General features: G+C 33.3%; 1 protein-coding gene across 2 annotated transcripts; it reads left to right on the plus strand.

The window, feature by feature from the left end:
- The first annotated feature begins 1,493 nt into the window (after positions 1-1,493).
- Positions 1,494-7,817, plus strand: LOC115991534. 2 transcript variants are annotated; one of them, XM_031115290.1, is made up of 5 exons: positions 1,494-1,794; positions 2,611-3,664; positions 4,649-5,547; positions 5,981-6,037; positions 7,399-7,817. In XM_031115290.1, the coding sequence occupies exons 2-5, from the start codon at positions 2,689-2,691 to the stop codon at positions 7,642-7,644; spliced, it is 2,178 nt and encodes a 725-aa protein (XP_030971150.1). In that variant the 5' UTR covers positions 1,494-1,794; positions 2,611-2,688; the 3' UTR covers positions 7,645-7,817. The 2 variants fall into 2 exon arrangements, with proteins under 2 accessions (XP_030971150.1, XP_030971151.1); XM_031115291.1 differs by having other exon boundaries at positions 2,645-3,664.
- Positions 7,818-14,331: the final 6,514 nt, after the last annotated feature.

Below are 14,331 nucleotides of genomic sequence, written 5' to 3' on the forward strand. Positions count from 1 at the left end.
AGTAAAACTTGAGTCTTAAAAACTCGAGTTCCACGTGGATTTTCTTCCACATTAGCTCTCACCACTTACAAATCGAGACTTAAAAACTAGAATTTCATCTTGGAACTCGAGTTTTAGACACTCGAGATGCTAGTTTACAACATTGCTTTGAAATATGACAACTAATTAAATTTTTTGAAATTTAATGTTATTTGGAAAAAAAATTCCTCCATGTCTCCATTAACTTCTTTAAAAAATTGTTGATCCATAATGTGGGCCCCACCCCCACCACATCCTTGATCCAAAATATATGGCTAATAAAACTTATCAAATTGTGATGGTCCTAGTGGTGGTGGTTGAGTTGACATCATAGAACTCTAAAAGCTTTAGACTAAATCAGTGTACAGGTGGAGCTTACTCTTAATAAATAAATCAATAAATTAATATATATATATATATATATATATATATATATATATATAAAAGACATGCATCAAACTTAAATGAATTGAGTACAAAATACTTTGCCAAAAGCTGAAAGTATTATAACAAGAGACTTGTAACTCAATTAATATTCTTAATATTTTTAACAAAAAAGTTTAAAGATTAAATCTTTTTTTCCTTAATTATTAAATTATCAAAAAATAAAAGGAAAAGAAACTAACATAATTAGTAATTACCACCATGAGCCATGGGTTACCATGCAAAACAAAACAACTCTTAAGGTTTTTTTTTTTTTTGCCAAAACACAACTCTTAGTTGAGTGGCTTGAATTTTTTTATTTTTTTTTTTAATAATTCAAATGTCGTAACAAGTAAGAAATATGAGAATTGGAATCTTATTTCTCTTAAACAACTCTTATTAAATTAATTTTTTTGGTAGAATACTCTGATTAATTAATAGCATGATGTCTTATGTGATTGAAAATATGTAACACTATTTTATAAGTCTGTGTGACTTTCATCAGAATATAAAATCCACACAATTATAATTTTAAGAAATATTTATCATGTAGTCAAGAGTTCAAAAGCCTTATAGTTTAGTTATTTTGTGAGGTCTTCTCTATGAAAAGAAACATGGTACAATCCCCCCACCTCCACTTGTTATAATAATTAAATTATAAAAAAATATTATATATTATAATTATAATATTTTTTTATCCTTCAAAATTGAATAATGTTCTCTTATTCAATAATTAAGATATGACATTGAGGCAGTTTTGAAGTTTGGGCATATATATTACAAAAATACAAATAACCCCAAAATTAAGGAACATGGATTTCATAACTATCTATCTAAATAGGGGGGGAATTGTAAAATACAATTGGTGATCAATTCCTCTTGATCATCTGTCCTTAATTTTGATCTCAAATCTCAATCAATAATCTCTATAAAAATCAGCGAACCTAATTTCTGATCAAACAGAAATAAAAGAAGGACTCATATAATTTGATAGTTCAGCGTTTGTATACTATTCATTATTCCTTCTCCAGTTCTAAAACCCGCACACACGAGTCAACTCGCACGTGCGATTATTTCTAATTCTCGTTGAAATCTCAGACTCTCTCTCTCTCTCTCTCTGTAACTCTGCAACTATCACAGTTGCTCTCTCTTCAACATTCTCTCTCTCTCTCTAAAACTTTCTCTCTCTAAAAATCTTGCTCTATTACAATACAACAAAGCTCAGAGCAATTCTCAACTGACTTTCTCTCTCTATGTCTGCTATAATAAGCTCAAAGCAGCACATTCTAGAAGCTTCGAGAACTTTTGGCTCAGATCTTGAACTACAAGCTTCACAGTGTGAAACAGATCCATGTAAGCAAGCTTTTCCTTTTTTTTCTTTATTTTTTTTTTCTTTTCTTTCTTTTGTAAAGCTCTCTCCGCTTCAACACTCGCATTTCCTAACTCAGAATACGAAGAATTCTAACTTTTTCAAAGAAAATCAAAATCGTTGATTTCAAGCTTCGCATTCAATTTATAGTGTAAAGATTCAATTCTTGGATTGCGTCTACTATGTCTGTAAATAGTTAAGAGTACTTGAGAATCGGTGTGTATCTGTGTACCGTGTTTGGTTGCGGAGAAAGTGGAGAGAAAATAGAAAGAAATTGATTCTTTTAGTTATATAAAAAGAATTTCCGTTACGTGTATTGATTAACTGACGGTAAGTTTTTTTTTTCTTTGTCTTTGGGCTCTGTTTGGTGGCTGAGAAAATGTAGGAAATGAAAGGAAACCTGAAATTTCTATTTTTGTAATTATTGTTATTACTGTTATGATAATCGTTAATCATCATAATTAATAATTCTGGACTAAAGTGCACTCAAATTAATGGAGGTTCTGTTTTCTTTCGTTTTCTGAGTGGCCAAGTGAACAGTTACATTCCAATGGTCCACATTTAATGCTACTCTTGGTGATTTTAGGCTCTGTTTGGTGGCTGAGAAACTGCAAGAAAATTATAGAACTGAAAATTTTCACGTTTTTATGTTTAAATTATTCAATCGTAAGAAGGAAAGAAAGAAAGAAACATAATCCAGCAATGCTATTTGGCTTATATAGAGAAATAAAAACGATAAACCAACTCTTTATTTATTATTATTTATTTTTTAACACCATTATTATCATGATTTTGAACAGGGGAATGAAAGTTCTGTTTTCTTGCACTATGTAGAATCGGATCTTCAAAGCAATATTTTTGGTGATGTAATATAGTTGATGAAACCAATGGAGGAAAGCAGCACCAGAGGGGATTTAAGGCAGTCATCATTTAAGTCAGGTGGCACTTTTAAGCCAACTCTGTCAGGAAAGTCAACTCCTCGGAATTCTCCTACATTTCGAAGACTGAACTCGAGTCGAACTCCACGAAGAGAAGGTAGAAGTATTGGAGGTGGAATGCAGTGGTTTAGAAGCAACCGGTTGGTGTATTGGTTGCTATTGATTACTCTTTGGGCTTACTTGGGATTTTATGTTCAGTCCCGGTGGGCTCACGGTGATAACAAGGAGGAGTTTTTGGGGTTTAAAAATAAGGAAAGTAATGGAAATCCAGATACTGAGCTGAATCCCCGAAGGGATTTGATTGCAAAAGATGATGTATTTGCAGTCAATAATGGGACTATCAAAAGTGAGGCTCAAGAGGATAAAGGGATGGGTGTAGTTTTGGTTAAAAAAGAGAATGTTGTTTCATCAAATAGGAAATTAAAATCAAGGAAGAGAAGTAGAAGAACACGACGTAGATCGCGTGGTAAGCAGAAGACAGCATTAGGGGTTGAACACATTGACAAAGAGGAACTAGAACCAGAAATTCCAAATAAAAATGCTTCTTATGGGTTGCTTGTTGGTCCATTTGGCTTGACAGAGGATAGAATTTTGAAATGGAGTCCTGAGAAGCGTTCTGGAACCTGTGACAGGAAGGGAGACTTTGCACGTCTTGTTTGGTCTAGGAGATTTGTGTTGATATTCCATGAGCTTTCAATGACAGGGGCTCCAATTTCAATGATGGAATTGGCAACAGAGCTTTTAAGCTGTGGAGCTACAGTTTCTGCTGTAGTTCTTAGCAAAAGAGGTGGGTTGATGCCAGAACTTGATAGGAGAGGAATCAAGGTGCTTGAGGACAGAGCTGACCTCAGCTTCAAAACTGCCATGAAGGCAGATCTTGTCATTGCTGGATCAGCAGTCTGTGCATCATGGATTGGTAGGAACTATTTGGCAGCATTTATTAATATAATTTGATAAGTTTTACATTTGTAACTTATGCTGATATGAAAAAATTTAAAGTTGAGTAAAAATTGCATGATTTGAATAATCAATTACACCTCTGTCCATATAATTTTTTTATCACCAGCATTTTTTATTTCTTTACTTCCTGTATACATGTTATGGTATGTTACAATTCAACATAAAGTGTCTTCTGTATTCTGTGTTTTCAATACTCTTCTCTAGCTTTGAAGTGCTTATAAGTTGCTTTATACTTAAGTATGTTAACTACTTCTGTTCAGCTATTGAAATGCATTACTCTTCACAATTTTAGCTTTAAAAACAATTGTCATACCTTTTATATGTTAAAAACCATTGCTACATTCTATGACATCTAAATATGACCCTGGTCACATAATGATACCACTCTGATTTCAAATAAGAATACAAAAGAAGAGTTGAAGTCATGTAGTTTTCTTCACATATCAAAGGTCATATCATCTTTATGTCTCAGCTATGACATACAATCTGTTGATGAAAAAAAAAAGAGTTTAGAAGTTGTGGATCAGAAAACTAATGTTTGTTGCAAAAGTAACAGTGGATTTCTTTACAATATGCTGTAATGGCAATCATCTGGTTGAATTTCTTCAATAAAGTATTAACAGGCTTCTCTAACGGTGGAGTTTTCTTCTTCTAGGAGTAATGGTTGCTTCTTATAATTCTCATCAAACATAATCGATTGTGCGTACACTAATTAAAATCAACAAAATGAGAATATTTACTTATATGAGTTATGAGCGACTCTCTACATACCTCTTTGGTACTGTGGCTGTTGAGTAACAACTAATACTAATTTATTTAGTCTTTAGTGTGAATGAGTTGTTTGAAGAAGTATTGGCTTCTTTTGAATGTATGCTGTGGTATTACCTTAAATAACAAACAACTTTACAATTTATATTTATTTAATTGTTTTTTGTTTCAGACCAATATATTGCTCATTTTCCGGCTGGTGGCAGTCAAGTTGGTTGGTGGATAATGGAAAACCGGCGAGAGTACTTTGATCGGGCAAAGGTTGTCCTTAACCGAGTGAAAATGCTGATTTTCCTATCTGAATCACAGTCTAGACAATGGCTAAATTGGTGTGAAGAAGACAACATTAAGCTGAGATCTCAGCCTGCAGTTGTTCCGCTTTCTGTTAATGATGAACTAGCATTTGTAGCTGGCATTTCTAGTTCACTTAATACGCCATCTTTCACTACTGAAAAAATGCAACAGAAAAGGCAGTTGTTGCGGGATTCAATTAGAAAGGAGATGGGATTAACAGATAATGATATGCTTGTAATGTCCCTGAGTAGTATAAACCCTGGAAAAGGCCAGCTCTTACTTCTTGAGTCAGCACGCTTGATGGTTGAACAAGAACCTTTGGATGATGATCCTCAGATAAAAAATCCAATGGATATTGGCCAAGACCAATCTACCTTGGCTAGAAAACACCATTTAAGAGCTCTGTTACAAGTTGAAAATGCCAAGACCAACAAATCACCTACTTTAAGTGGCTCTTTTGTCAAGTTGAAAATACCCAATGGGAAAACCTTGCGGTTACGTAGTCTCTTTACATCTGTTAATGACACAGATGCTGTGAACTTTTATGTCAATCAAGGAAGAACAATGTTGTCTGATGATGGGGAAAAACCAGAACAGTCACTTAAAATTCTTGTTGGTTCTGTGGGATCTAAGAGCAACAAGGTGCCTTATGTCAAAGGACTTCTAAAATTTTTATCCCTGCATTCAAATGTGTTGAAGTCAGTGTTGTGGACTCCAGCAACTACACGTGTAGCCTCACTCTATTCTGCTGCAGATGTTTATGTCATAAACTCCCAGGTGAACTATTTACATGGTCTTTTAGTGATTCAAGTCAATAAAAAAGTGCTCATGGTTCTGTATGTATTTATGGATGGCTTTGGTTTTGTGCTTGTTCTTATGTTTTGATTAATTTTTCTGTGTACTTTAAAAATTTTCAAGTTTGGGGATATATCCCCTGCCTACAAAGAATCCTTGCATACAGCTCCATTCGATATCCAAAAGTGTTATGAAGGTGGCTCTAGTTAGGTATTTGTTAGTGTGTTACACTTACAATGTACGTGCTGAGAAATTTTACGTGGTATTGATCTTTGAAAATATATAATATCTTACTTCTTGCTTTTTATATGAAATTTAATTCTCAACAAATTCAAAATAACTTTCTTAATTTATGCTTCTTATTATTTTCATTATTGTACGTTAAACAAATTTCACAATGTAAAATTGTGTACAGGGACTGGGAGAAACATTTGGGAGAGTGACAATTGAAGCAATGGCCTTTGGACTTCCGGTATGACAACCAACTAGATTTTCTTTCTTCTTTATTGGCGTTGCATATGATTTTTTCACCTTGTCCTGCTAGTTTATCTTTGCTTAAAGAACTTAAATATGTTAAAGCACACCAGTTTAATATTGTGTGATCCTGGCCTCCATACTTCTTATGTTGGTGGCTTGATACCTCTGATCACAGAGCCCGAACTCCATTAAGATTTGGCATTATTATTCATAAGAGTTGAAGTTATTTTTTTAGTCCTGAACATACACTTTTTGTAATGATAGGTGAAGCACGCCTTTTACTACATCGATCAAACTATTAAATTACTTAATTTCTTTGAATTTGTTAGGGGTGATAACACCTTGAGCAGTCCCCAGGTGAGGGCTTCATGTAATGCGTCATGACACTACCATAACCCAAAAGCTTCATCTATGGGTTTGGATCTAACAATGTTATATCAGTAACTGATTATTTTTACTACCATGTGATGTAGAATTTAATAGTTACACTTACACGTGGATATTCCAACAATGAACAATCTCTCCTTTCCTTCTGTGTGTCTCTACCACCACATTAGCTATAGTCCCCCCTAAATAGAAGCCTTTAACATCTATCAAGTGTCATGTGCCAAGAATAGGAGCCTAATTTTATCCAATGCTTATAAGAGTCACCGGGGTTTTACCATCAAGTTGTCTTGCCTATAGGTGTTGGAATTTGAAGCTAGTGGAAGCACATTCACAGTAAACAAGACATTAAAAGCATCCACACAAGACACAAAGTTTAATGTAATTTGGACAACTCATAATCAAATGCAGCATCTCTTGCTTTGAGGCTATTTCCAATGTTTGCTTAAGCCCATCTCTTGCCATGTTGCATGTTTATTGATAACTTAAGAAGTTAGTGTTGACATTGTCTTTCTTAAGTTATTGATGTCCTCTGATTTTGCAAGATTTTTTTTTTTTTTTTGGGTGTGCTAGCATTGTGTTTGAGTTTGTGCATTTGCATTTGCACAAACTCAACAATGACACAAAGAAAATTTCCTTTGGCAAGTCCTGTCTACGTAATTGAGACCGCATTGCCTTTTTGGATAATTTTAACCGCTCTATCTTTTAGTTTGATTTCACTGTTGTCTTGATCTCCCAGTGATTATAGCAAGTTCTAATTAGTGGTGAATTATGATTCAATTATGGTAATAATGAACATTAAGATGCATTAGATGCTTTGACATATAAGATAAAAATTATGTTAGACAAAATCAAAATCATGGATTGGATCTTGGGAACATGGAGTTTGAAGAAAAGCTGTACCATGCTGCATAGGTTTATGAGTGCAACAAACAGATCCTGATAATATTTTCATTTCATTTTGTGGAACAGGTGCTTGGAACAGATGCTGGTGGGACAAGAGAGATTGTTGATCACAATGTAACAGGTCTTCTTCATCCTCTGGGGCGTCCAGGAACTCATATCCTCGCTCAAAATCTTCGGTTTTTGCTTAAAAACCCATTGGCAAGGGAGCAAATGGGAATGGAAGGACGAAAGAAGGTAGAGAGAATGTACTTAAAGCGGCACATGTACAAGAGATTTGTGGAGGTTCTCGTCAATTGTATGAAAACCAAATAACACTGAGATATTCTCATTCTTTCATTGATTTTTGAATATTAAAGGGTGCTGTGGGTGTAGAAAATAGAAATTTTATACCCTTCTGATTGATTGACAGAATACCATACCCAGTGATATAATATTCCTCAAGAAATTAAAAGGATTTTGATTCCTCAAAAGGGGCTCAATTTGAATTTGGAGCTTAATAGTTTAATTCCTTTAACGGGTTCACATAGTTTTTATTACTTCCAAGATGGCAACTATATTGCAAAGAGCATGTTGCTTGGTTCAGATTTCATTTCAAATCATATATGCTAGTTCCCAGTTCTCACCAATAAGGGTCGAAAATAAGTGGGATGCCGCATAACTTATCACCTTGCAGCAATTAGGTAATTCTCTTTCTGCTCTAACTTGGCTCCATTGACAATGTACTAGATGCATTGGCCGAGTAGGATATTATTTAGACAAAATTAAAAGACAATGTGTGAAAATTGTAATAAATATTAGTAATAAAAAAATAACTAATTAATTAAAAATGTAAATGTTATACCAAATACAATGTCAACTAGTTAAAGGCCGTGTGTTGCACGGTTTTATCTTAAACTTATAGAATATATATTTTATCTGATAAACAATAACAAAATAAATAATTATAATAACAAAATGAATAAATTGTATTGGTATAATAGTAATCAAATATAAAATGATAACACCTAAATAAAAATTATTATTTTGTAACATACCAATTGTGATTATGGGAGGACTTTCGTCTCGGTCTCCAATTAGGTATTGTTCTCTATGGGATGGGCAGGGTCGACCCTTGCTCCCACCCGCACAAATTTGCTCAATTCCACATCAGGGAGAGACGTCTTCCACTCTAGCCTTATAAGCCTTGCCTTATAAGTACGGCTGCCACTATACTTTTCCATGCAAAACTTCCTGAATTTGGTGATGGAGCATCTAAGAAAGATGTATTGGGAAAGTACTTTGATTTGTAGACTCGATAGAACAAGGAGTGTGTGTTTTTCAGAAGCCTCCATCCTTGTTTGGCTAACATGGCTAAGTTGAAGGAATGAAGATCCCGAAACCCAATTCCTCCCATTGACTTGGGCATACAAAGTTTAGACCAACTCAACCAATGTACTTTCCTTTCTTGCATCTTTTGATCCCACCAAAATCTGCTCATCGACCCTTCAAGATCTTTAAGCAAACCTTTCGATAGCAAAAAACATCCCATAGCATATGTGGGGATAGCTTGTGCCACAGCTTTAATAAAAATTTCTCTTCCAGCTTGAGACATCATCTTTTTTTTCCATCCCTTTAGTTTACTCCAAATTTCTCTTCCAGCTTGAGACATCATCTTTTTCTTCCATCCCTTTAGTTTACTCCAGACTCTTTCAATGACTGGAGCAAAAGCTGCTTTTTTATTATGCCCCACTATACTAGGCAGCCCTAAATACTTCTCATATTTTGGGACTGTCTCTGCACCCAATGCCTATTTAATTGATTCTTGAGTCTCTAATCTAGTGTTGTTGCTAAAGAAAAGAGAAGTTTTATCAGTATCAACCTTTTGTCCTGAAGCGGCCTCATATAAATTAAGCAAAGAATTGACCTGTTGGCACTCCTCTACTAAGGCATGACAAAATAACAAACTGTCATAGACAAATAGGAGATGAGAAATACAAGGACCACCTCTGCTAGCTGCCACTCTTCTTATAATTCCATCTGTTTCTGCCTTTCTAAGCAACGCAATAAGCCCTTCAACACAAAACAGAAAGAGATAAGGTGACAAAGGGTCACCTTGTCTCAGTCCTCTTGAAGGCAAGATATAACCTGTAGGATTGCCATTAACTAAAACAGAAAAATGAGCAGTTGTTATGCATACCATTATCAATTGCACCCATTTTGCATGAAACCCCATTTTCTCCTTCATTCTTTGCAAATAACCCCATTCAACCCTATCATAAGCTTTGCTCATATCCAATTTAATAGCTACCTGACCTATCTTGCCCCACCTCTTCTTTTTCATGATATGCAAAGTTTCATATGCAACTAAAATGTTGTCTGTAATTAATCTCCTTGGGACAAAAGCACTCTGGGTATCAGAAATTAAGTTTGGGAGGATGAGCTTCAGCTGGTTGACTAACATGTCTTTAAAATACTTATGCTTTGGGAATCAGTAGTACCAATTTAAATCCATCGGACTTGCTTCGTGATAATACAATTGTGAAGCATGTATATAAACACGCACAAACCCATCTCTCTATGGTCAGGTTCTCTCTCTCTCTCTCTCTCTCTCTCTCTCTCTCTCTCTCTCTCTCTCTCTCTCTCTCTCTCTCTCATATATTCATTACCCTTATTACGTAATCTAAAAAAAAGAGATTGGAGAGAATTTTTTTTACCAACCATACAACTTCTGAGGTTTTTTCTTCACACAGATGCCCATCATGTTACAAAATGACCCACCATAAAACTACCACTCTGAGGTTTTTTTTTTTTTTTTTTTTTTTTTTAAGCTGCGAAACTTTCGATCACCAATAGAGATTGAAGATTCAAAAGCGTGGATGGATCTTTTGGATAAATATCCTCACCAAGGTTCATCTTTCTATGTAATTTTTCCATTTAGTTTTGATTCTCATAATTGATATAGTGATGGGTTTGTGTGTGTGCGGCTACATTGAGTCAATATTAACATTTTTTGGAATCCTCTAGTCCTTGCTTGATGAGTGACTTCTCTTGCAAATATCAATCTTGCACGAAGGTGGCTTTCAACCCATTTGGTGTGACATCCTTTGAATAGTAGGCCTCCTCCTCTACCTTTTGTAGATTTTACTGAAAACAATATTTGGCACATGGGAAGAATATCCAATGTCAACCTTGTGAATTCTTAAACCTATTAATTAGTCCCCTTTATGGCAAACACCTCTCTCTTAGTAGCTTCATGGCTGCCAATTCAGTTTCATATTACTCTATTTTGGCTTATAGTTGTGCTACTTTTGAACATTTTTTACTTAAGTTTGACTGCAGTGCCAAATGTCTCTAAAGTTTTATTTACTTAAGAACCACTTAATTGTATGGGCTTAATTACCCTTTCAATATATGCATGAGTGCAACTATAACTTGTGTACTGTATCAATCTATAATTTGATCAAAGTTTGTCTCTGTTTCTATTGTTGCTATCCTTGCTCTGGTGGAACTATTGTAGTTCAACTCACTTTCTTTTTACACATGTTGTTATATGCAACTCCTAAAATTTGTAGGCGAGTCTGTATGCGAAATAAATAGCACTTTTATAAAATCTGATGAAAATATTTTTATTTCACGTTCTAATTTGATATTCCTCATTTTCTCTAACATTTACTACAAATGGTGACTATAACTAAAGAACTACATGTTACATCATCACATGGTTTAAGGAAAAAGGGTTGCCAATGCATGAGCTAACTCATTTGCTTTTCTTTTGAGCCAACTGAAATTACAGCAAACAAAAGATCTCTAAGTTATGCAATATTGTTAAATAGAGTGATGCAAACTAAGGACCATCAAGAGCTCCCTTGGTGATTCTCTCAAAGTTCTCATCATGAGCAAACTATAATGCAAAAAGTATTAATTGATTGTGTTTTGGTGGCATATATTTTTTTGTCGTAAGTCATTGTGCCAATAGTTCATACGTAATATTTAAGTTAGTATTAATTAATTGTGTTTTGGTGACACATACGTAATATTTAAGTTTGATGTTCAGAACTTTGAAGCTGGCACAAGGGATGAGGTACATTGTTCAAGAGAAGGGAGTAAGGTTGCATGGAAGATAATTGAGGATATATTAGGAAATGGAATCCTAATGTTTAAATTTTTGTTTAATTGATATTTCCCATTTAGTCGTTAGGAATTTTTGAAATAGAAATCCTAACTTGCAATCAAAGAAGAAGAAAAAGAAACAAAAAATTGTTTAAATCTTCTCACAAATTCTATGAAAGTTACACTAGTAAAACATTCATAGACATCTTAAAAAATAAATCTGCTAAACATTTTGCTCTTTTAAGGTTCATTCTTATATTGTTCAATTCTATCTTAAATTCCATCTTGCAAAATTGTTACAATTAGAATCCAAATATGATTTTAATTAGAGTCTAATTTTGCACCACGTGCCTCATTTAAGTTTTTAAATATTCATTCCAAGTGAGTCATTCAATGCAAAAGACGAGGAGTCCAACATATATGAACCATAAAAAAACACAATCATATATCTAATCATATAATTTTACACCAAGAGCAATTCTTTTTTTTCTTTTTTTTTTGCCAAGTGACTATTATAATACTAACACAAAAACCGAATGACTACCTCGTTCACTTAAACATTCTTAACTACACAAATTCCAATTTGCCACCTCCTTGGCATTACTCTTTTTTATGTACATGACATGTCTTTTATGCGGATGGCAAAGGGCATGTTATTTTAGCTTACTTGATGATAGAATAGAAGGAAGCAAAGCTCATACCAATTACTTTTGACAAATTATATAATGTTTTATTCACTTACAATAACTTCAGCAGTACACTATTAGACATTTAGGTACGTATGTAATTATTATTTCTTGTTAGCTTGATCAACTTTCTTTTATCTAACTTATGCATTTATGAGTCTATAACTTTAAAGACTACTATTCCTCGACATCTAACTTATACATCTATGAGTAATCTATGACTTTAGAGACTATTATTCCTTGACAAAATGCAAGACTCAATAAATGATATAAGATATAAATCATTTTTCTTTTATTTTTTTAAGGGTAAATTTCACTAAACTACTTGTGGTTTGGACTAATGCCAACCCTCTCTCTCTCTCTCTAAGCTACAAACACAATGCTAATTATTTTTCTTTTTTCTCAATGAATCTTATCAACAAAACTAATATAAATATTAGTTGAAAGAAAATTATTCTAATTAGTTTCTAATTGTAGTTTAATCTTGAGCCAAGTGTCCATTTTATTTTTATTTTTAATTTGGGTGCTAGCTCCGTATTTTAGTCACCCAGTCCTACTAGATGACAAAACAAAAAATTTGATATTTTCATGTTATGAAGCAAAAAATCAACATGCACTACTCATAATGGGAACATACAAATACTTCTTGAATCAAGAAATCGTTTAAGGCAAAAAATTGATTAAAGAAGCTGTTTTATGTGGTGATTTGATTGCTACATATATTCATGAAGTCATTTTACTTTATGAATCAAATCCTAAAGGCATAGGTAAGCTTTTGGAAGTGTTGAATGATGAACATAGGAAGCTTAGACTTCTAAAATGTCGAAGAACACTTTGACTACGTGCTACTAGAACTTCCATGTATCAAAGTCCAAACTTTCAAGTTTTCCAAAAAAAGTGGAATGGGACATTGGAATCATGATGAACCTTAAACCTTATGGTTATGAAGAATTTGTGATTTCGTGCAAAAGATGCTCAATCGACCTTGAGATGTTTAAGTTGGTGAATAGGTTTTTTTAGGTTTGTTAAACAATAAATATATAATAATGTCCCTTTATATATTTTAAATAATAAAATGCAATATTCTCTTCTTCTTTTTCATTGTTTTATCTAATGCTATCCTCCGTATGATAAACCAAAAAAAACAAAAATGACCATTAGCGTCAATTAAATAATAAAATGCAATATTCTCTTCTTCTTTTTTTATTCATTTTTTTTTTTTTTTTATCTAATGCTATCCTCCATATAATAAACATATATATACATATATAAACCAACATAATCACTTATATAATAAAATTCAATATTCTCTTCTTCTTTTTTCCATTGTTTTATCTAATGGTATCCTCCATATGATAAACCAAAAAAGAAAAAAGAATTGACCAATAGCATCACTACAATTGACCATTCCCATGCTTAAGCACTGGTCACATACTATTAGTAATAACTGGAGTGACAGTGATGAAATTTCATGAAATTTGGTGATGCAAAGACAAACAATGTTGGAAGCAAAATTTAGCACCTTAGGTGTTAATTGACGTTACTTTTTAGGAAAACTCCTTCGTTTAGGTCTTGAAATGCTTGTTTTTGCTGTTTTTAGTAATTTTTATCTTTGTTATAAATTATTATTTAAAAGTTAAAATAAAGTCCCGGTGGATTCTAGGAATCCTAATGAATTTGAAGTCATTTTCTTGAAGTAGACATGTTCTACTTCTTGTGGCTTTCACATTGTATCAGTGTGGATGAGAAGTTTGTTAGGGTTTTTAGTTGACTAATTCCATGACAATTTGAATGGAATGGGATAGGTTGCAGTGGAAGAATAAAAATCAAGTTTTCAGTTCAAAGTTCACGACCTTAGCCTAAATTATTTGTGCTCCTCTAAAGGCCTAAACCATATGCTTTCTTAGCTAACGCCCCAGGTTTTTCTTAAAATTTTCGAGATAATGTCATTTCAAAATGGAGAGTTGACTTAAGTGGTTTGAATCAATATTATGAATATTGTTTCAATGCCTGTTTCGGTTTGTCTATTAAAACGGAGTATATCGGTATACCGTTTCGGAGTTACTGCTGTTTTATTTTATTTTATTTATATATATATATATATATATTTATTTATTTATATTATTAGTCAAAACCTATATAATTTATTAAGAGACTTAAGATTATTGGTTCATATTTTAATTAATATATGGAAGTCAAACCCAAATAATAGTAATAATGATAA

This window comes from Quercus lobata, chromosome 5, assembly GCF_001633185.2.
Source record: "Quercus lobata isolate SW786 chromosome 5, ValleyOak3.0 Primary Assembly, whole genome shotgun sequence".
Taxonomy (NCBI): domain Eukaryota; kingdom Viridiplantae; phylum Streptophyta; class Magnoliopsida; order Fagales; family Fagaceae; genus Quercus; species Quercus lobata.